We start from the raw sequence: 22,314 nt of genomic DNA, 5'->3' as shown, positions 1-22,314 counted from the left end.
ACATGTGAGACATGTGCCTAAGTTAACCAAGAGTCTTATTTCAGTGGGTCAGCTAGATGATGCTGGTTTTCACACCACTTTTGGCTTTCAGAGTTGGAAAATTCAGAAGGGCTCTATGCTTTTGGCCAAGGGTGCCAATTGTGGGACTTTGTATCCCTTACATGTATCAGGGGTATTTGATCATGTTGTTGCAATAACCGAGCAGCCAAGCACTTCTTTGTGGCATTGCAGGTTGGGGCACATGAGCCAGAATGGAATGAAACTCTTATGCCGTATGGGTTATGTACCGCATTCGAGTTTCTCTGATTTTGAATTTTGTGAGCACTGTCTCTATGGGAAGCAGACTAAATCAGCCCATAAAAGAAGGGGAAAGAACGAGTTTGAAAAGCTTGATTTGGTGCATTCAGATGTATGTGGTCCCATGCCTACACGGTCATTAGGCGGGGCTGAATACTATGTGACATTCATTGATGATGCAACTAGGAAAGTGTGGGCTTATGCTATCGCGAGGAAGAGTGATGTCTTCTAGGTATTTCAGAAAAGTCTGGCCTTGTTTGAGAATCAGTCAGGTAGAACGCTTAAATGCCTACGGACTGACAATGGTGGAGAGTATCTCTCTCATGACTTTCAGCATTTTTGTGATACACGTGGGATTAAGAGGGAGCTCACATCCCCTCGTACTCCAGAGCAAAATCCAGTTACAGAAAAGATGAACCGTACCATTCAAGAAAGGTGCAATGCATGCTTTCCAATGCAAGTCTTTCTGGTGGTTTTTGGGCTGAGGCAATGAAGACTACAGTGCATGTGATCAGAGCATGTGATCAATAGATCGCCTAGTAAGAGTTTGGATGGTGGTATTCCTGAAGAGGCATGGAGTGGCAAGAAGCCCTCTTACTCTTATTTGCGTATATTTGGGTGTGAGGCATATGCAAATGTGCCAAAAGAGCTTCGAAAGAAGCTAGATCCTAAGTTTAGGAAATGCATCTTTCTAGGTTATGGTGAAAGTGAAGAGATAGGCTATCATCTCTGGGATCCAGAGCAAAGAAGATCATACGCAGCCATGATGTAGTCTTCAATGAGAAGAAGATGCATAAGGCACCCATGAGGGTGTGGAAATCAGGAGAATCACTTTCCAGGATGTGAATCCAGCTGCATATGTTGATAGACAACAAGCTGTCCATGCACCAAATGTGCAAGAAATGGTACCACCAAGTACTCCCACAGGTATACAATCAAGGGTAGATGATGGATCATCTATTGGTGGAAATGATGAGCCAAATGTGGCTGATATGCAGGTGGGACAACAAATGCCCTTGAGAAAATCATCTAGAGTGTCTAGACCACCTGATAGGTTTGTTCCAGGGGTAGACTATGTGATGCTTATTGATTGCGGGGAGCCTTCTAGTTACAGTGAGCGTATGATGCGCGAGGATCAATGCAAGTGGGAGTATGCTACGCAATCAGATATGAGTTCACTTATGAAGAATAAGACTTGGGACTTGGTTTCTTTGCCACATGGAAACAAAGCATTGCCATGTAAATGGGTCTACAAGATGAAGGTCATAGGTGATGATGTGCCTAGGTATAAGGCCCGTTTGGTCACTAAAGAGTTCAAGCAAGAGAAGGGTGTGGACTTTGATGAGATATTCTCTCCAGTTGTGAAGATAACCACACTTGGATGCATGCTCGGACTAGTGGCATAAGAAAATATGGAGCTTATGCAGATGGATGTCAAGACAGCTTTCTTGCATGGGGATTTGCATGAGGAAATTTACATGGTGCAACCGGAAGGCTTTGAAGAAAAGGGCAAAGAGCATTTAGTTTGCAAGCTGAAGAAGAGTCTCTATGGTCTTAAGCAAGTGCCTAGAGAATGGTATCAGAAGTTTGATGCTTTCATTCAGTCCCAGGGTTTTAGAAGGAGTGAAATTGGTCACTGCCTCTACACTAAAAGGGCTAAGGATAATAGCTTGATAATCCTGGCACTATATGTGGATGATATGCTATTGGCTAGCAAGAATACTTATGAGCTAGATGCAAGGCCAAGTTGCATGAGGCCTTTGATATAAAGGATTTGGGACTTGCAGGTCATATTCTTGGTATGCGCATCACGCGTGATCGGAGTAGGAAACTCCTTTGGCTTTCACAAAAAGAGTATGTTACAAAAGTATTGCAGCATTTCAATATGGAGGAGGGGAAGGCAGTGAGTACTCCATTGCCTCCATATGTGAAACTGAGTCATACAGATAGTCCCAAATCAGATGAGGAAAGGGCCATGATGGCCAAGGTTCCTTATGCATCAGCAGTTGGGAGTCTTATGTATGCTATAATAGCTACTAGACCAAACATTGCATTTGCAGTGGGAGTTGTGAGCTGGTATATGGCTAATCCAGGAAAGAGGCATTGGGAGGCAGTTAAGTGCATCATGAGGTGCATGAAGGGTACCAAGGAGATGTGCATCTGCTTTGGTAGAGGAGACATGCGTGTACTTGGGTACATAGATTCAGACTATGCAGGGCATGTGGATAGTAGGAGATCCACTTCTGGTTATGTGTTCACCTTTGCAGGTGGTGCAGTGTTGTGGATGTCTCGCGCACAGAAGTGCATTGCTTTGTCTACCACAGAGGCTGAGTATGTTGTAGCCACAGAGGGTTGCAAGGAGGCTATATGGCTTGATCGGCTAGTGGGAGATTTGGGGATTCATATAGGTGCACCGACATTGCATAGTGATTTCATGAGTGCTATTCAGCTAGCACGGAATCCAGTCTTTCATGCAAAGACCAAACACATTGAGGTCAAGAACCATTTCATCAGGGAGGTACTTGAGGACAAGCGCATAGAGCTTGTCAAGGTTCATACAGATGATAACCCTGCAGATATGCTGACGAAGAGTCTACCTAGTCAGCGGTTTGAGTAAACATAGGGATGCAGCCCGGTATGCAGACAGGGATGCCAGGAATGATAAGCAACACTTGGAGTGTGCCACAGCATTGGATAGTATGCTCACTGGTTGTTCTCCCTTAAAGGCACATTGTCCTTTAAGTGGGAGGTTGTGGGGGTTAACGTCACTGTGCCTTTACCGCGGTTATGTACAATACTCAAACACATATATAAATGAATGAAAAAGAAGACTAGGGTGGTTCTGCACCCACCAAAACTTGTATGGCTCTCTGTTTCTCTCTCTCCCTCTTCCGTTCTTGCTTCCATTGAGAGCACTTTCACCAAGTTCCAATGATGGGTATGATTTTGATGAGATACCACTTCCCAGTAACCCCATCAAGGAATTTTGGAGCAAATATCCTGATATGAAAACTCTAGGTGGATGGACCCTGGACAAATTTCCTACCAACCTTCGTCAGCGTCAAATTAGTGAAGGTTGGATTAGCAAGTTGGATCCACAACCTGATTGGCGCCATCCCAAGCTCTTTGATGTAATCTTCTTAAAGGAGTACTTACGGGCACCTCCATGTCTCTGAATCCATCCCAAGTTCTATGCAGTTCCATGGCGTAAAAAATGGGAAGCCAACATACACACTTTGGCTGAAGAGATTGAGTCATTAATTGGCCAATGATCGAACCCTACTCTGGTGTAGAATAGAATATCCAAGGCACAATGGTCCGAGCACTTCAGCAGCATGAACATATAATGCGCGGTAACATTGATCGCTTCCTTCGCCAAAGAACTGCTCTCCCTATAAAATCGTTTCCTCCATATGTACGAGTGTGAGAATTTGAGTCGCAATTGTCAATTTTCCTAAGCCAAGAAGCATAATCAGGTGTCATCATTTGACTTGCAACATCTCAAGAACTCATTGTACAACAGATTCTTGAAGACAAAACCTAGCAAATACTAAATTATTTTTTACAAAACCTAATTATTTTTGCACTTTTGAAGTACAAGAATAGAGCAAAACAGCCTCGGCAGGCTAGAGAACCAAGCAAAGGCAATTTAAAACATCAAGTTGGAGCAAAACAAATTGAATGATTTTTGCCATTCATAAGTCCTGCCCAAAAGGTACTGTGGTGGAGGAATTTCCAAGAACTAGAGGCGAAAGCAACAGCGAACGAGTTGGAAGCAAGGGCGTGGAGGTAGGGAAGCTTGAGAGAGAGAGAGAGAGAGAGAGAGAGAAAGGACTGAAATAGTAAATTGAACTAGACTAATAGTGAGTAGGAAAGTCTAACAGTAGTGGGACAAAAATGGAAACCAAAAGAATTTCAAACAAGGTGAATGATTATAAATCATTCATAAGTGCCCTAGATTCAAAATAGCAAGGAAGATGTGTAGTGCAGAAAAGAGGGCGGAGATGATGAATTGAAAGCTCATGAGAGAGAGAGAGAGAGAGAGAGAGAGAGAGAGAGAGAGAGAGAGGGGGGGGGGGCGGGGCCTAAAAATGTGGAGGGGATCGTAAAATCATTTCATATTTTTTGAAAATTGAAAATGGCTATTTTCGCTTTGTTGTGAATCACCTTCACTTAGTCCTTCCTTGAAAATGGCTATTTTCGCTTTGTTGTGAATCACCTTCACTTAGTCCTTCCTTTGAGCAGGACAAAAACATGAATTTCGCTTTGCCTAGTTACTTAGGCTTCCACTTCAAACGTGAGCAGGCCAAAAAGATAGATAAAGATCACTTATATCTAGTCCCGAATCACCTTCACTTAGTCCTTCCTTTGAGCAGGACAAAAACATGAATTTCGCTGTGCCTAGTTACTTAGGCTTCCACTTCAAACGTGAGCAGGCCAAAAAGATAGATAAAGATCACTTATATCTAGTCCCGTGGAAATGAAGTTCAATGCTCACTAGATTCTTAGAATCATTTGCATTTTGCTCTCTTCCCGCTCTAAATATAGGAAATGTGGCGGCACATAGGCCCCCATTCCAACTCTTAAGGACCTTCCCTTCATCTCCACTGCTCTCAGCTGTCCGTGTTATAGTTACAACTTAGCAGTTTCTATTGTATCCAGTAAAACGGTCAACTGTAATTGCACATATGAGAAGCGATCATCATAACTATATAGACCCCGCTCACAGCGTTCCTTGACTTCTTATCGAGATGATGATAAACATACATTCCGGAGGCAGAGATCCGTTTCGTAAGTCTACAAACCTATGCACCCCTTACTGTTGTGGAGATCAACATTCCGACTGGTTGGCAGCTCATCTGCGCAGGCTATCAAGCCCTAGCTCTCCGATGGCTTCCCTTGAGGACAGAGGAGCGGTTTTGCTTTCAGGTACTACCGTGTTTGCAAACGGTCGAAGCTGAGAGAGCCCAATAAACTCTTTACATCGGCAAAACCAGTGAAGGAGCTCCGTGCTCAATTTATAGTCTGGCGAAAAAGTTCTCTCCCAGCAACTCCCTTCTGACAATAGGTTTTGATTGTGATACACGCTTCGCAGGTATCTCAGGGATCGAGCGCTTATGGAAGGAGTACTTCACAGATCCCTCCCAGTGGTGGGACAACCGAGGGAGCAAAGTAGGTGTGCAAGACTTGTAGTGAATGAATTACATAGGCAAATTTGCATAATTTCTACACTGACGAGTCTGTTGTATAAACAACAGACGAACCCAAGATCTGCGGATTTCAAGCACAAGATTACTAAGGAGTCACTATGGATAGACGGCTGGTACAATCCAGCTTGGGTTAAAGACATGCTCGAGCAAAGGGCCAAGGCATCCACTGCTCAAGTCCAAGACCATGGCAAGTTTGCGTTCACGTCTGGAGAAGTGAATACATATAAAGCACAAGACACACGAGAAAAGAGTGGCTTGGAAACGCTCAGCTTAGAGGAAGCACTCGCAACTATGGAACAAATGCCCCAGCTGCCTTCAACTCAGAACCTTACATGCATTTTGCACAAATGCAGAACGAAGAAAAATCTAGCGTACACCAAGCGCTTGTATGCCTACATGTGCAGAAGGGGGCTGGAAGGTCATAGATCTCTTGGAAACTACCTTGTCCCAATGTTGGTCCAAGTTGGAAGTATGTGCGAAGCTCAGCAGGTTTTTGACAAGTTGTTGGATCGGAATGAGTATTCATGGACATCTCTCATCATGGGTTATATTGAATGTGGGGAATTAGAGCATGCCCTCAACTTGTACAAGAAGATGCAAGAGGATTCTGTACATCCTAGCAAGTATACCTACGTGGCCCTACTGAAGGCTTGTGCTAGATTGAAAGATGCAAAAAGAGGCCAAGAAATATATGCTGAAATGGCTCAAAAGGGGGTGGAAAGAGATCTTTTTGTTGACAGCACCTTAGTGGATATGTATGCCAAATGTGGTTCGCTTGAAAAAGCACGGGAAGCTTTTGACAAGCTGCCAACTCGAGATGTAGTTTCGTGGAATGCGATGATTGCAGGATATGCTGAGCAGGGGCTTGGTGCAGAAGCGCTGACCTGTTTCGAACAGATGCAACTGGACGGTCTCTCTCCAACTGCTGTCACATTCGTTTGCAGTTTAAAAGCTTGTGGCAGCACAGGAGCCATAGACAAGGGCCACAAAATACATGCTGAGATTACTAGAAGGGGCCTGGAAAGAGATCTTTTTGTGGGCAGCACCTTGGTGGATATGTATGCTAAATGTGGCTCTCTTGCAAAAGCACAGGAAGAATTTGACAAGCTGCCTGCTCGGAACGAGGTCTCATGGAATGCACTGATCTCAGGATATGCTGAGCAGGGGCTTTTTGAGGAAGCACTGAATTGTTTTGAACAGATGCAACTGGAGGGTCTCTCTCCAAATGCCGTCACATTTGTCTGCAGCTTGAAAGCTTGTGGCAGCAATGGAGCCATAGACAAGGGCCAAGAAATACACACCGAGATTGCAAGAAAGGGGCTGGAAAGAGACCTTTTGGTTGGCAGCAGCTTGGTAGATATGTATGCAAAGTGTGGCTTTCTTGCAAAAGCACGGGAAGTGTTTGACAAGCTGCCTGTTCGAGACATTGTCTCGTGGACAGCACTAATTGCAGGACATGCCCAGCTAGGAAATTGTGAAATCGTTTTTAATATGTTTGAGAGGATGATAAGAGAAGGGGTAAAGCCAGATGGGGTCACATTTTCTATTGTCCTTACTGTATGTAGTCACACAGGGCTAATGCATAAGGGCCAAAAGTACTTTGTGGCCATGAGCAAATTCTATGGAATAACTCCAACTAGTGAGCACTACAGTGTCATGGTTGATCTCCTCAGTCGTGCAGGCCAAGTAGACGAGGCTGTAGCTATGGTGAAGAAGATGCCTTTCGATCCTAACCTTGCGGTCTGGCATACAGTATTGGGTGCTTGCCAAAAGTGGGGTAACGTGGAGCTCGGAAGACTGGCCTTTGAACACGCTGTGCAGTTGGATGGAAATGATGCTTCGGCTTATGTCTTGATGTCTAACATTTATGCAGATGCTCATATGCAGGAGGAAGAGAAGAAGGTGGGGCAATGAGAGTGAAAGAACAAGCATGAAAGAAGCCAGGGCAGAGTTGGTGAATGGACACTGGCGGGATTGTGCATCCATTTTGGTGGGAGAACAAGACATTCCCAAAGATAAAACTTCAAATATATATGCGAAGGTAGAAGACATTTCCCTCAAAATGAGGTAGGAAGGGTATGTCCCAAATTGCATTGGGTGTATCCATTGATGCTAAGAAAGATGGGTTATTTGGATACAGTGTTAGAGATACACCTCTTTCATATCTTCAAGAAAGGAAGTATGTTTGTGGGAACTATTGGCGACTGAGTGCATCTACATGCAGCCAGTGTGTGTCCCTCTTATTCAGAATGACGGAAAGCTAGCTGCAATCTATTTAGAGGAGGATGAAATTGAGTTGGATCTTGGTGTACAATAAGGCACCTTTACAAGATGGTGATTCTGTTGCTAAAATGAGTGCAGTGTAAATTATGTAGCTGCAGTTTCTATAAATACATTCACTTTGATTGTGTTTCCTGATTGTCCGAATTTGTCATGCTCTTTCTCAATTCTAACTAATTATGTAGTTCTGACTTACATTTTGTCATGGTATCAGTATTTTCACGCTGCATTGTTTGAACACTCCATTTTTATTGGCAAGTGTCTTGATTGATGTTTCAAGTGTGTTCAGCCAGTTCAAATATTGAAAGAGGCTGTGTTGGAAGAGGCCCTTCTCAATTAAGTAATGTGACATCACCAAAGTTGAAGAAGAAAATCATGAGACTTGATAGCCCATTACTTTTAGGAGGACTTGTCTAATTTCTGTTATGCTATTCTTTAGGTCCTATGTTTTTTCATTCCTAGATTAATTCACGTTTGAAAAAAATTCTACTTTTTCCTTGCAAGATTTCAGATAGGGTTACTAACTCACTTGGCCAGGGCTTGAGAGTCTCAGTAGTTTATTCTGAGAATCGGTAGGATAGTGGCCAAAGATAGGTAAAATCGGTACAACTAACATGGGACAAGGGGGATGACAAGAGATAAAGGTGATACAACTAACAAAGCGGTGGATCTAACTGATCTATAAGGTAGTAGGGAGATTGACAAAACAACTCACACCTTGAGGTCAAAAAAAGAGTTCTAATCTCAAGATATAACTTAAAATACTATATGAAATACTTTTTGGGCAAACTGCTGATGGTTGTCCAATAAAAGACCTATACCCAAAGGAAATTAAACTTTGATAAGTCTAGCAAGGTTATCTTACTACCAACACACCAAACATGCACCCATGGTGAAAATTATGAAACTATGATGAAGGTTAGCACTTACATATGCTTACATGATAAAATGGTGTCTAGAACATGGTGGTAAAGCTAGATTTAATATTGGATATGAGGAAAAGGGGTTTACATAATTAAAATAAAAAAAAGGACAGTAAAGATATTGAAAAAAAAAGGAATTTTAAAAGGGGATCAACGTAAAGCATACAAAGACATTATGTTCCTAAAAGGACACGAATTGATTGATGAAAACAAACTAAGAAATCAAAGATGTACATGTTGGCCACCACGACTATTTTTTCTAAAATCCTAACAATCACCACCAAGCACATTCGTAGATGGTAGGTTCGCACCAAAATCAACATATGAGAACAAGAAATAGATCGACGACTAACAACTATCTTCATGAGCCTCATACAACTTGAATTCTTGCTGAAAATGTGCTATTCTTGGTGAAGCAACTTCACAACCCATCAACATGATCCTCGCTTCTTCAATGCACTTACTGCATTTTGGTGGTTTGAAGATCTCAAAAGTTGTTGCTCTCATGGCAATCCTATCTTGCGCCTATGTAAATTGCCTCTTCGCAAGCCCCTAGTATAGTCCCCTCCACTTAGATTATTGAACTATTATGCCACAATCACTATTCAAGTACCTATACTAGGTGGCCACACTAGGTGATTAGTGATGCTATGCTAATTGCAACCAACAAGTTGTTCCCATGATTTGATGGGAGGATGGCAAGACTGGATTTGATTTTGGATAAGAGGAAAGAGGGTTTACATATGCTTGGAGATGTATGTTTTCAAAAAATATTTTTAAATAACTTTTAAAAAGAAAAGATAAAATCTTAAAAAGGAAAGTTAAAAGAAAAGGATCAATGTAAAGCAGCTTGGAATCCATCATGGTGTAGATTTTCATCATTCCCTCTTGAGTCATCATTTTGTAGTTTGCCAATGAGTCTCTTATAGAATTGGGCATGACAAGCAGAGTCATTATCATCTTCTCCCTACATAGGAGATCCATTCATAACTTCTCTTCCATACATAAAGGCCACATGGTAGATAGGGTTTTGAGATAAGAGCCACATCATCAACTTGCACAACTGCCACATCATAGTTACCATATTAGCAATTACCAAATCAATAGATGCAATATTAGAGTCCACATCAATAACCATATAGCTAATGCCACATCATCACTATCACATCATCAATACAATAATAAATGCCATGTCATCAAGTTCCACATCATTAAGTACCACATCATCAAGTGCCATGTGGCACATCATCAAATGCCACGTCTCAAATGAATTTTAAGGCACTATAAAAAGAAAAAATGCTCAACAACTCATGCACTATACACTCATCACATGAAATTTGAGTTTTGAAATACTCACAATGTAGATTCATTATACCTCATCATCATAACACATCCTGATTCATTATCGCCTCTTTAAAGTAGCACATAAACTATACCACCTCAATCCTATGGTAGTGTGGGCAGTTCATCACATCAGTCATACACTTGGTAGAGTGGCCTTATATTGGATACAAGATAGTTGAACATATTTTGCACTTCATGTGCCATCCTTATAAAATTTTGTGGACAATTTTTGGCATTGGTTTATGTACATACATTAGCCTTGTAAACCATCTTAGTTATTTGTAACATACTGTTGTGATTATCTTGTCACATGTTAATATTTTACATTCAATTGTTCCATTATGATGTGCATGAGAAATTTACTAAGACACCCTCTCATATCCACACAAGCTAGATTATAGTTTACAAAATACATTGTTTTGAGGGGGAGTATTACACATTAATCAGGTTGAGTATAAGCCGGACGCTGAGGGTAGGGATTTTGTTAACATTTTCACATTTTTATAAAATATGACACATTATTGGCTCCTGGAACATGCATGTTTTTTTTTAATAATTGGATTACATGCATGCAATATGCATCATATTGCATTGTAAAAGAAAAAATTACCTACTATTTGCAAATAAGAAATCGACAAAAGACCACCTCTCTCTTTGAGAGAGAGTCCACACACTTGCACCCTAGGAGTAGTCCCATCTAGCTCTTGTGCCTTGCAAGCATAGGTGTGAGGGACTACTCTCAAGGCCAAGCCTTGGCATGGGGCTTAAGATAGGAGAGGAAAGTTACCTCTCAAATCCAAGGGTTTGAAATGAATCGGTGGCATCCTTATATTGTCATGGTGGTACTTATACCAACAACTAGTAAAACGCATACTATCGACGCCCATTTACTGACAGTACTAGGAATCTTGAAATGAATCACCCTTATATTGTCATGGCGGTACTTGTACCATCGGGAAGTCAAATATTACCGCCGATAAAATGCATACTACTGGTGATCAATGCACATTTGCCGATAGTACTAGGCATGATATTGGTGGTATCAAGTCTAGCACCATCAGGTGAAATTTTGCCTAAATATTATTGCAGACACTACTAGTTCTATCAATGTTGGTAAGCAATAGCATACCAGCAGTACATTGAGCTTGTATCGGTGATAAATGGCAGAGTATTAGTAGTGAATAGCCGGTTCCCCATTTTTTATATCAAAAAGGTTTTGTCGACACTGCATGCATGAATTTGTTAAAGGTTTATTCACGAATGCAAATCATGCAAAAAGTTATGTGACTATGTAAATATGTGATCCTTGGCCCAGAGCATAAGCCCTACAGGGGTAGCGCAGATTTTTAGCCTAGCTAAGGTTTATGGATGTACATAGATAATAATTCATTGCTTCCACATTAAGTAGCCTTCCACAGTGAATCATCACATTATTCTCATGGTTAGACATTCTTGCAAAAGGGTAAGCCTCTATATAGGGCACTAGATAGTCTCCAGTATGGATTCATTCACATTTTGATGATATTCAAGTCATGACTCCAAATGAGATCCATGGGTGGAAAGAGCAACTATGCCCTTTAGTTGCGAAATGATATATACCAAATTGCAATCTATTTTTTATATCATAGGTCTTTAGGAAATGGAAACAAATTCATCACATCATGATTGCATGGATTAGGCTCCATGTGTTGATCATCCACATTTACAAGTAAGCACCCAGCTTCCATCTACATAAGCACAGATTGATTTTAGTGATATGCAACTGTTACATTCTTGCATGGACCATTTTGATCTTGTAGATATGCTAAAAATCACTTAGCATGAGGCTCTTCCATCTCAACTACATTTCAAAAATTTATGTCATAGTTCATTGTTCATGGACTTAATTTCCATGATTTGTGAACAACTAGTAATCCCTCAAGGCCTTTCAGCATCAGCTCAGTTATGCCATAGCTTGGATTATCACCACCACTTTATATTAGTAGATCATTCCTCAGTATGAGGACATTTCAACATTAGCTTAGTCTTTACATAGTGCAGCTAATATTTCCAGTATTTATAGAGGAAATTACGAAATGTAGTGTTCCATCATGCATTCATGACTACTTTGCACAGTTCATACTTGATGTAGCTGGTGTTATCCACGATTATTAGCTTTTCAAGACATCATTCTATTACATCATATCATCATTTACAAGCTCACATGCTTCTAGGAAATGTCATGCATTCTCTTTTGATATCATGGATATTAGGCCTTCTTATAATCAGTGCTTGATGAGATCATGAAATATATATCTTCACCTGATATTGATAGCTCTTCAGACACTCCTATTGCAAATCCTTTAGCTCATGCTTTTCGAGCATTCAAATAGTTTAGGACATTCAGGTCATTTCAGCTATCATGCCTTTCTCATGGAATATGTTGAAGCCTCTACTATCATGCCTTTTTTGGTTTATGGGATGTTACTATAGAGCAGAGTCTCTTATCTGCAAAAATCATAGCTGCTTCCTTGGTCCTCAATGTTGTGCAACCCTAGATCCCTTTGTTGATAGTGAGTATGTAATTTTGTATCAGCTACTATTACTCGATATACCTTATTCTACTTCTGTGTATCTTATGTAGTAACTCCACTTTTCTTGGCTTGTTGACACCATTGTTTGCCACAACATTTATAATTATTTCTTGGTTTGGTAATACCATTTTTTGTCACAACCTTTTGGATTGTTATTTTGGTTTGTTCAGACCATTGTTTATCAAAACCTTTTGGATTATTTCTTCATAGCTGCCTTTATTAGGTTCACAACCAGGATATTGTTCGCATTATCTTCGCAATCCACAACAACTTGTAAAATGTTCAACTTTGATTCAACATGTAGTCATTAACTAATCGACTAGTCTTTGACCAAGGAGGACTTCACTGTTTTATGCATGTTTCCTTGTTCCCTCTATCATGTTTTGCTCCCAAATTCAAAGGAAGATCCCACCACTTGAGAGGGGGGAACGAGTTTATGTACATGATTTGAGTTGGAATCATTGTACAAACTTCAAATGCATAGTGAGTGTGCTCACACAAGCACATACTACTCTGATACTTTTAGCTTTTCTTTTTCAATTTTGATCGCTATCGTATGCACCAAAAAGTTGAAAAGATATTGTACATACACCCTTTACCAATCTAGTGTAATTTAAGAGGGGGTGCTGAGAATGTATAAATTGTACCAAAGAAACAAACCCTAACCCTAATCCTAACCCTAAGGAGTGTGTGTATATGTGCGCGTGCACGCGCGCACGCGCACACACACACACACACACACACACACACACACACACACACACACACACACACACACACACACACACACACACACACACACACACACACACACATACACACACACACACAAATAGATATATTTGTATGTATGCATGTATGCATACATACATACATACATGCGTGCACACGTGCACACACACACACACACACACACACACACACATCAATGTTATCACAATACAATTTAGTGTATAGTTATTCATCTCTTATGCACTCCACAATACCTCCCCATCATCCTCCCATAGTGATGGCATTGACTCAAGAATCCCATGAAATAGCCTATGAAAGATGTAGGCTGAAATATGTTAAACTTCATTATGATACTTATGAGAAATAAGTTTAGGTAGTTATACATCTATGTGTTAGGATCAGATTCTCTTGTCAAATCGTATAGCCTATGAAAGATGTAGCATGAAATATGCTAAACTTCATTATGATATTTACGAGAAATGAGTTTAGGTAGTAATACATCTAAATGTTAGGATTAGACACTCTTGTCAAATCCTAATGATCAAAGTCTTAAATACTTCTTAAAGAAATGAGTTATAAGAAAGAGACATATAAGATATTCCAGAGTTGATTGTTCAAAAGAGATTTCTATTAGAAAGATTTTGAGTTGTCACAAATTTGGAAATTTTGATGCTTTGGATTTCACATTTGACTTGGACATGTATAAGCATATGTAAGAAATAATGTATTGCATAGGGTCTTTGTCACAAAGTTTAGAGGAATGCCACAACCCTCCCTATGCTAGACATATAGGTGTTATGTGAGCCTCAACCCTCCACACTAAATAAGCTTCTACATTCATCTTTCGAGATCTTCCTCACTAAAACACAGAATAGGAACCAAACTATTAGGTGCACTATGTGGAATCCACCGCATAGTTGTAGAGCAATTCGCTCAACCATCCATGCACTAGAGGCCACATGAATATTGATAGGTACTCTAGCCCTGACTTAGTCGACCTCCTCGTAGCCCCGTCCATGAGGGATGGATCGATCTAGCTTTCCAACCACTACCAAACCTCTAACAAGATCCATTATTTAGATACTAATCAATGTCCTAACATTGATCCCCTAGGCCAATATATGTCCTTAGTCTCCGATTACAATTAGCATACAAGATCCATTCCCTTCTAGGTTAGCTAGGATGTAATATTCTTCTCCCTTGGTTAGCTATTAGCTGGAGATATAACATTCTTCCAGCTTTTAGATATCTTCAATACTGCAACAAACACTCTCCTAAGTTTAATCTTCTTTAGTCCTATCTTTCCCCGTAATATAATTCTATCTCTGCAAGCCTATCTTTCCATTTGTAATACTTAGTAATGATTCTAGATTATCTCCTTCTTTTTGTAAAAAAGACTTTTAATTTTTTTGGTTTCCATCTTTCGTTCACATGGAAAAAAGACTGGATCTTGACATCGGAAAGAGTCCTAGCTTATAAGATTCTCAGTGACTTTATTGCTGACATTGGTTGTTGTGAGTAAAATAAAACTTAAGGGCAAAGATTTTAATTCATATAAAAGGTCAAGAGATTTTTCTTTTGGCAAAAAAAAAAAAAGACTACAACCTTTATTCGAAGACCTTAAGAAGGTTTTGCAACTTACCAATGTACTTTTGATTTCGATGTTTTGCTTCTAAAAAAGAGTAATCTTAAGGTGAGAGATGCTTACATTAATAAAATGTTTCCTTCAACGTTGGATTGTTCCACATATTTCTCATTGTAATTATGAAGGAAAATACATTGAAGGTTGTCATTCACAACTTGCAAGCTTTGCCAATCATCGTTATTGTTATTTAGCTGTGGCGAGCTTAATCAATTAAAAAAACTTAGCCTCTACTCCAAAAGACAAAGCTATGTTATAATGTTAGCACTGAGACGACCCCCTCATTTATCTAACCCTGAACTAGGAACCAAACTACTAAGTGCGCTAGAACTCCCAGCCCAATCATGTGTTCCATACAACAAAATCCCTATCCATGAGGGATGCATCGATCTAGCTTGCTAGCCAAAACCATGCCTCTAGTGAAATCCACTATTGGTACTTATGGTTAGTGTCCCAAGATTGAGCCCCTACAAACATATACATCAAGCTATTGCTATAATTTAGCATATAGGGTCCATTCCCTTCTAGACCCCATTCTAGATATAACATCTAGTTAGGAATATCAATCCTTACCCATTGAGCCCAAGTGCTAGGTTCTCCCCTAATCGTCAAATGAGTCACTAGAGCTAACCTACATTAGCGGGTATGTGACATTATGCTAGATTAATTTTCCTTTTAGCTTAGCATGAAAGAAGATATAACATGTGTTTCAAAATGTTTGCTATCTCAAAAGGCCAAGTATGATAGGGGCAAGTCTAAGGAATCACTTCAAAACCTGCCAATGCTAATGCCCAAGGAGTTACATGCCCACCAAAATATACACTCCAGAGATGTTCTTTGCAATGTGAAAGGGGTGCATAGTTTAGACTAGCTAGCTATAAAGAGCATGACATTAGGTATGGTGTTTTCCTCAATTCAACTTGAATAGTTAGGGCACACAACATCAAACATGTTGCTATCAAAAGGACCACTATAAATTTGAGCATCGATGCAAGCCATCAACAAAGTGCACAAAAGGAGAGGTAGGTTAAGTAATGGAAGCATTGCATTAGGCTTTTTTTTTGGGGGCAAAACCACAAGAATTTATCTAGAGAAGCAGCACTGTACATCAAGGAAAGTACCAACCATCATGGAAAAACCTATTAAAACAAGGTGTCTTGCAAGTATAAAGGTATGACAAGTAAAAACCACACATTTGAAAGGAGAAATGATGACTCCTGCCAGTTAACAGAAATCAAGTTCCCACAAGTGAAGAGCACGATCATAGAATGAGCAGCTTCCAAGAAGAAAATGCAATTTCTTATCAAATTGCATTCCAGACTTGTATAAAGAAGGAGAGCTACTACCAACCATGGATTTCTGATCATTACTGTTGAGGCTCTTATCATGATTGCCTGCAATGTAATCCACTGCTAAGTGCTTCTCTGCTACATTAGACAAACTTGACATGCACCCAGTTGGAGCGTTACACCAGTCTACTCCGTAAGCCAGTGACTCATGTTCCTTATATTCCATTACTGTGGAAATCTGATCTTCTTGCACCTTCACTATCACGAAGCCCTTATGCATACAGGCAGCAACAAGTAACCCTTTGTCATGGGGGTTCCATTTAAGCCTCCAAACACCACCACCCAGCCTCAGAGCCTTATCCAGCACAGGTTTCTCTAGCATTCTCACATCCCAAACTCTTAGATTTTCATCATAGCTACCAGTTGCCAGTATATTCTCCCAGTGTGGATTGGTTTGAACACTGCACACTCCCATCGGATGAATTTTCTTCTCCCTAAAGATAGGTTGGAAGAAACCCTGTCTCAAATCCCAACCACAAAAATGGCAATCATCCCCTCCACTGTATATGATGTTTGACCTCCAGCTATCATAGGTGACACACCAAGCCTCAAAACCATGAGCATTACTGCTTTGACATATATCCGTCCGTGACTCTTCCATGTTAAATACTGAAAGTTGACCATCAGAATGACTGATGGAGATATGCTTGCTGGAATGAGGATCCCAGTCCAACGATAAACACATGGCAGAACTAATGATTTCCTTTGACAGCTCCCTCACGTTGAAGATATCCTGCACCTGCACCGTTGAACAAAATCTCTGTTAACGTTTGTACTATTAAGAAAGAGCATAATTCCCAAAATTGACCTACAGCTTCAAACTATATCTGTGGTTGATCGTTCCTGTTGCAGAGCCTGTTCTGCGTTTCTTCAAAAACGTGAGCAATGTCATAATGCCATGATGTCAATCATGAAGAACGTTAAGAGTTCTCAGTGAAAGCGGAGAAGGAAAAAGAATGTCTGTGTAGGCTGTAAAATCAGCAGCTTTGCAGCAGCCATAAGAACCCAAGGATGCAAACAGTAAGTGAGGGCATAAACATCGCCGGAGCTTAATACAAAGATGAACAATAGCATGCGCAGTAAACCCACTTGCATCTTATAAAGACTCAGACTGCCATCCGCATTGGCCTGAGCCAAGAAAGGCACATCTTCCAATCTACCGGGCCTCCATTTGATGTCCAAAATCCCGGTGGAGTGAAAATGCTGGAGCTTGTGAGGGTGACAACCCTCGTTTTCCACAGAGAACAAGAAAAGGCTACCAGAGCGAGAAGGTAGGGGGCCTTGTTCGTGTAAAGTGTAGGTTGCAGCAGCCAAGATATGGTAGAAGGGAGGAGTGGGACAGAATTCAACAGCATCAGCATTGCCATCCAGAATCACACAAGCCCTAGCCATCATCCCTCATCCATGCACCTCGGAAGCTAATAAACGCCTTTAGACACCAAGGTACTGGTTACACGCTTGGGACTCCACCCAATCAACAATCAGCAATCAACACCTTTTTTTTCGTCCCCATGGGATGGGGCGGGCGGACGGTGTGTAAAGGCCTTAAGACCAAGACAACTTTGCCTACTTGTTGTGTTGCCATTGGCCAATGGGGATAGGTGAAGCTGTGATAGATTAAGGCAAGACCACTATTCATGCAGGAGGCGTGCATGATGCATTATATGCATAAAACAATAATGCGTGCTACGGAGTAGGGATCCTCCATTGGGAGGCCACTATGGGGAAGAAATTGGTGACTGGCCATTAGGTTAGCAACTGGTTTCATCGATTTGTGACATGCAACTATCAACCGGGCTGTTAATGGCTAGAGAAGCGGCCTATGACAGGTAAGGACCTATTTCTAATCTATGCCAAGAGCAAGTTATGACAGGCAGGGACCTATTTCTTATCTATGCTTTGATTTCCAGCCATCAACACGTGGGGTAATGGCCATTAACACCTTTTGCTCACTAGTACAAGGGTAATGTAGCTGGTGCAAGGGGATGTAAATCTTTAGATCATTTTCTTATCACAGAAGAGTTTTTCTCTAATGCTAAGGATCAAGACTTTGACAATTGTAGCCTATTGATGGATTTGGAAAGTTAGAACCAACCCACCCTTTGACGAAGCATAGAAATCGGCACCCTACCAAACAAAAGCGAATTCCCAAATGCAATGTGTTGCGCCAATGCTTAGCGAACTAGATCTCCACTTCGCTTTGAAGACCCCCTTTCTAAGGCCCGAAGTCATGCCTATCCATCCTTGGCATTCTCCATTGGCTACCCCCTCCAGTCATGCCTTACCCCATCCTTGGCCATCTTGGTATTCTCTCTCTCTCTCTCTCTCTCTCTCTCTCTCTCTCTCTCTCTCCCTCCCTCCCTCCCTCCCTTCCTCTCTCACTCCCTCCCTCCCTCTCTCCCTCCCTCCCGCTCTCCCTCTCCCTCTCTCCCTCTTCCTCTCCCTCTCCCTCCCTCCCTCCCTCCCTCCCTCTCTCTCTCTCTCTCTCTCTCTCTCTCTCTCTCTCTCTCTCTCTCTCCCCCCCCCCATGCAAAGGACACCTTGCCTCTGCAAAGACTATCACTAATTAAATCTTGGCAACACATGGATGTGAATATTGTCATCGCTGAAAGTGCAGTGCAAGGAATTGACATGGGTAGTCAAGCGCCAGGCATACCTAGTGTAGATGACGCAGATCAAAAGGCAATTGAGGTATTGACGTCTTTGGGAAGACTCGATCTACCATTGTGTTGGATGCTCTCAAAGTTTTGTGGGAGCAAGTATCTTTTGGAGGCTCCATGGGAGATTAGTATTAATTCCCCAAACCCAACATCTGACAATACGTGGATGCAATGAAAGTAAAGAATGCCAACATTATTAGAGGAGTTAGCATGATAGAATGAAGATTCAAGGAAGATGGACAATCGAAACTACAATAGGCAAAGAGGAGAAGAGATGAAACATTAGGGCAAACCTAAGTCTAAAAAAGCTATACGAACGTGTCATTCCCCCCGCCTCCTCTCACTCACGCCAATCCATTGCCAGCAACCCGAGCTACAACTCAAACAACACAACTCACTACATCATGCCTCGTGAATTGTCCGCGAACTCATAGCATTTTGGTCATCAGGCATGCCCGCATTGCTGGATCCCAATTACCACCTTAGCTTGCCCTTTTTCCCCTCTCTTATTTTCTCTCTTTCATCCTCTTTTCTCTTCTTTTCATAAGCATATGCATTTGCCTATGCTTATGCTTATGCATGAGCATATGCTCATATGCTCATATGCTTTTCCTCTCTTTTCCCCTCTTCCTTTCTCTTCTTTCTCTTCTTTTTCCCTCTCTTATTTCCTCTCTTTTATTTTCTTTTCTCTTCTTTTCATAAGCATATGCTTTCTCTCTTTTTCTCTTTTTTCCCCTCTTTTCTTCTTTTCTCCTCTCTTTTGAAAGGGTAATTTTGTAACAAACAATGTTGTATATCTTCGACATGTATATGTTTTTGTCGCTCGGCTCGTTTGAGTGATTTTGTATCACCCTTTTCACAAAGGAAATTTTGAAATAAACAATATTCTTTTGTAATTACTTTTAAAAAAACATTAGTGGGGCAAAACAGGGCTTGCTATGGCCTTGTTTAGCCCCACTAATGTTTTTTTAAAGCTTCTATTAATCGTCGCTATGTAGTGACATTTACCAGTGTTGCTATATAGTGACGTTTACCAGTGTCACTATATAGTGACGCTTATTAGTGTCGCTATATAGCGATGCCTATATAGCCATGCTTATATAGCGACCGTTCTTTTTCGATGCTTATGGCGACGTAAATACCGACCTTTGTGCCCATCAAAAAAAAAATTTTAGTGTAAAAAGATCGGTATTTCCGTCGAAGAAGAGCCTGTGCCTTGTAGTGATTCCTTGAAGGGCTTGCTACCTTCTTTCAAAGGTAATGATACTAAGTAATTGAATACTTCTTTAAAAGCCTAATGGGGATTCTCTACTACAATCTTTGATAAATTTTTTCTTCAATGCTTCCATTTCTTCATCAATTTGAAAGAACTCATAGTAGCTGGAAGCTCTTACCATTAGAGTGTCTTGCTGGTTTGTCTGGTAAGGATGTTTCTTCTTCTGTATTACTTTTGCTACTGCATCTAAGAAGGCAGCTTGTTGACTTTTTTTTGCATCTTTCTTCTCTTCCCATTGCTGGATAATGCGGATGAGATCTTCTTTTGAATATTCGTCCGGTGCATATGCATCTTGGAATGCTTGTTGAGCTGCTTCTAAGTCTTCTCTCTCTTCTGTAAAGGTGCAATCTTGGACTATAATGGCTTCTTTGTGTTCTTGGACCATAGCAACTTGTTCTAAGTTGTCTATTGGTTTGATCTGGTAAGTTGTTTCTTCCTTGCATGGGACTACCACAAACCTTCCATTCATATGCAATGCTAGCCAAGAAAGAGAAAAGCATACTGGACATGCTTAGAGAGAAAATTCATACCTAGTAACACATCATAACCTTGGGAGTCCATTTGGTACCAGTCAATTTCTGCTTTATGTCCCCTCCTACAATTATGCCCTTTAAAACCTTGTTCTTTGGAACTTTATTCCAAAACTTTTCAGGAATGTCATTGTATTTGCAAAGATTTGATTCTGCTTTTGAATCTACGAATGTTGTTAACTCATATGGTTCATACCCAGGAGGGTGCATCATGATTTTTATCCTCATGGTCTTTTTTTTCCCCCATTGTCTTGATAGTCTTCATCATATCTTTTAGTAGATCCCCAGAAGTAAGCTTTAGAGTTGGCTTTTCTAGTTTTTGGATTGTCTCTAACTTGCCTTCAAACTGCATAATCTGCACACTTACTCCTTTCATTTTCTTCTCAACTTCTTCCACATGCTTAGAAAGAAAGCTAAATGCTGTTGATAATGCATTGATTTGCTATTGAAGATTCATGTGGGAGATCTCTTACCATTCTTTGCTATTGGGGTTTCTCTACTCTGTGTTGTTCTCCTTGAGGTTTTGCAAACATTGCTTGTGCTTCAATATCTAGGGGATGGGTAGAGAGATGGGTAGAGACAAGGAGTGCTTCCAATTTGTCATAATGAGAAGGCGCCCATGTTGCTGCTGGATGGGCTTGATGTCCTCTATGAAAAAACGAAGGACCATGAATAGATGGAGGATTTTGGAGAGGATCTTTATCTTTATCTTTATAGGAATAGTGGGAAACTGAAGGCATTTTCCCCTTGCCTCTGCCTCTTCCTCTTTGGTGAGAGTACCTAGGAGGTTTTAATGGCTGCTCTTCTTCTTCTTCTGTCTCTTCAGGCATCTCCATAGCTACATACATAAATTGGTATTCGTCTTCACTGGTGAATAGCTCATGCAAGTCAGCACAAGATAGGCATTCTGATGTGTCTGATTCGGATATTTCATACACAGGAATCATCTGAACTAGCTCGTGAAATTATCTCCCATACTTTAGGCTGACGAGTAATGGAGAAAAAACTTTTGATTTGCCTTTCTTGCTTTGTGCCTACCTTTTGGGGACATTGATTGGCAAAATGCCCTCTTTTACCACAAACAAAACATTTACCTCCTCCTACCCTATTGAAATATTTGTGGCGTCTTGCATACCTTTTTGGGCGTCGAAAATTGGAGGATCTCCATTTAAATTTTCTGAATCTTGGGTGCTTCGCTTGGAGACAATAGCATCTCTTGTTTTTGTATCTTCTTTCTGATTTTGGCTATTTCTTGCAAAATTGATCCTGGCTTAATACATCACAAACCTTTGTGGAAAACATGTATTTCTTTAATCTTTTCTGAAGAAGGCGCTCTGAGCATTGTGCCTTCAGGATCACTTCAACAAAATGAAAAAGATTTGCAAATGTGAAATCTTCCAGAGTCTTTTGTACCTTTGTTGGTTGCCCATTGATATTTACCAGTTTTGTTTGGGATTCTATCCTTAGCAAAATTGCATCTCCCAGATTTATTGGAAGA

The 22,314-nt window shown here is 40.7% G+C and overlaps 1 protein-coding gene and 1 pseudogene across 3 annotated transcripts; one reads left to right on the top strand and one right to left on the bottom strand.

Moving 5' to 3' along the window:
- Positions 1-4,755: 4,755 nt before the first annotated feature.
- Positions 4,756-7,861, top strand: LOC147894035 (pentatricopeptide repeat-containing protein At1g06140, mitochondrial-like; annotated as a pseudogene). Its single transcript, XR_015542173.1, has 3 exons — positions 4,756-5,226; positions 5,393-5,469; positions 5,556-7,861. The product of XR_015542173.1 is annotated as a pentatricopeptide repeat-containing protein At1g06140, mitochondrial-like (transcript).
- Positions 7,862-16,070: 8,209 nt separating this feature from the next.
- LOC147894034 (Transducin/WD40 repeat-like superfamily protein) lies at positions 16,071-17,903 on the bottom strand. Of its 2 annotated transcripts, none has more exons than XM_087385004.1 (2): positions 17,389-17,903; positions 16,071-17,089 (listed from the first exon to the last, which is right to left on the bottom strand). In XM_087385004.1, the coding sequence occupies exons 1-2, from the start codon at positions 17,743-17,745 to the stop codon at positions 16,226-16,228; spliced, it is 1,221 nt and encodes a 406-aa protein (XP_087241130.1). In that variant the 5' UTR covers positions 17,746-17,903; the 3' UTR covers positions 16,071-16,225. The 2 variants fall into 2 exon arrangements, with proteins under 2 accessions (XP_087241130.1, XP_087241131.1); XM_087385005.1 differs by having other exon boundaries at positions 17,440-17,878.
- Between the last annotated feature and the right edge of the window lie 4,411 nt (positions 17,904-22,314).

Source organism: Dipteris shenzhenensis, chromosome 14, assembly GCF_047967505.1.
Source record: "Dipteris shenzhenensis isolate YYH24624 ecotype China chromosome 14, Dip_SZ_1.0, whole genome shotgun sequence".
Lineage (NCBI taxonomy): Eukaryota > Viridiplantae > Streptophyta > Polypodiopsida > Gleicheniales > Dipteridaceae > Dipteris > Dipteris shenzhenensis.
The sequence above is the reverse complement of the archived record's forward strand: the minus strand, read 5'-3'. Positions and strand labels throughout refer to the sequence as shown.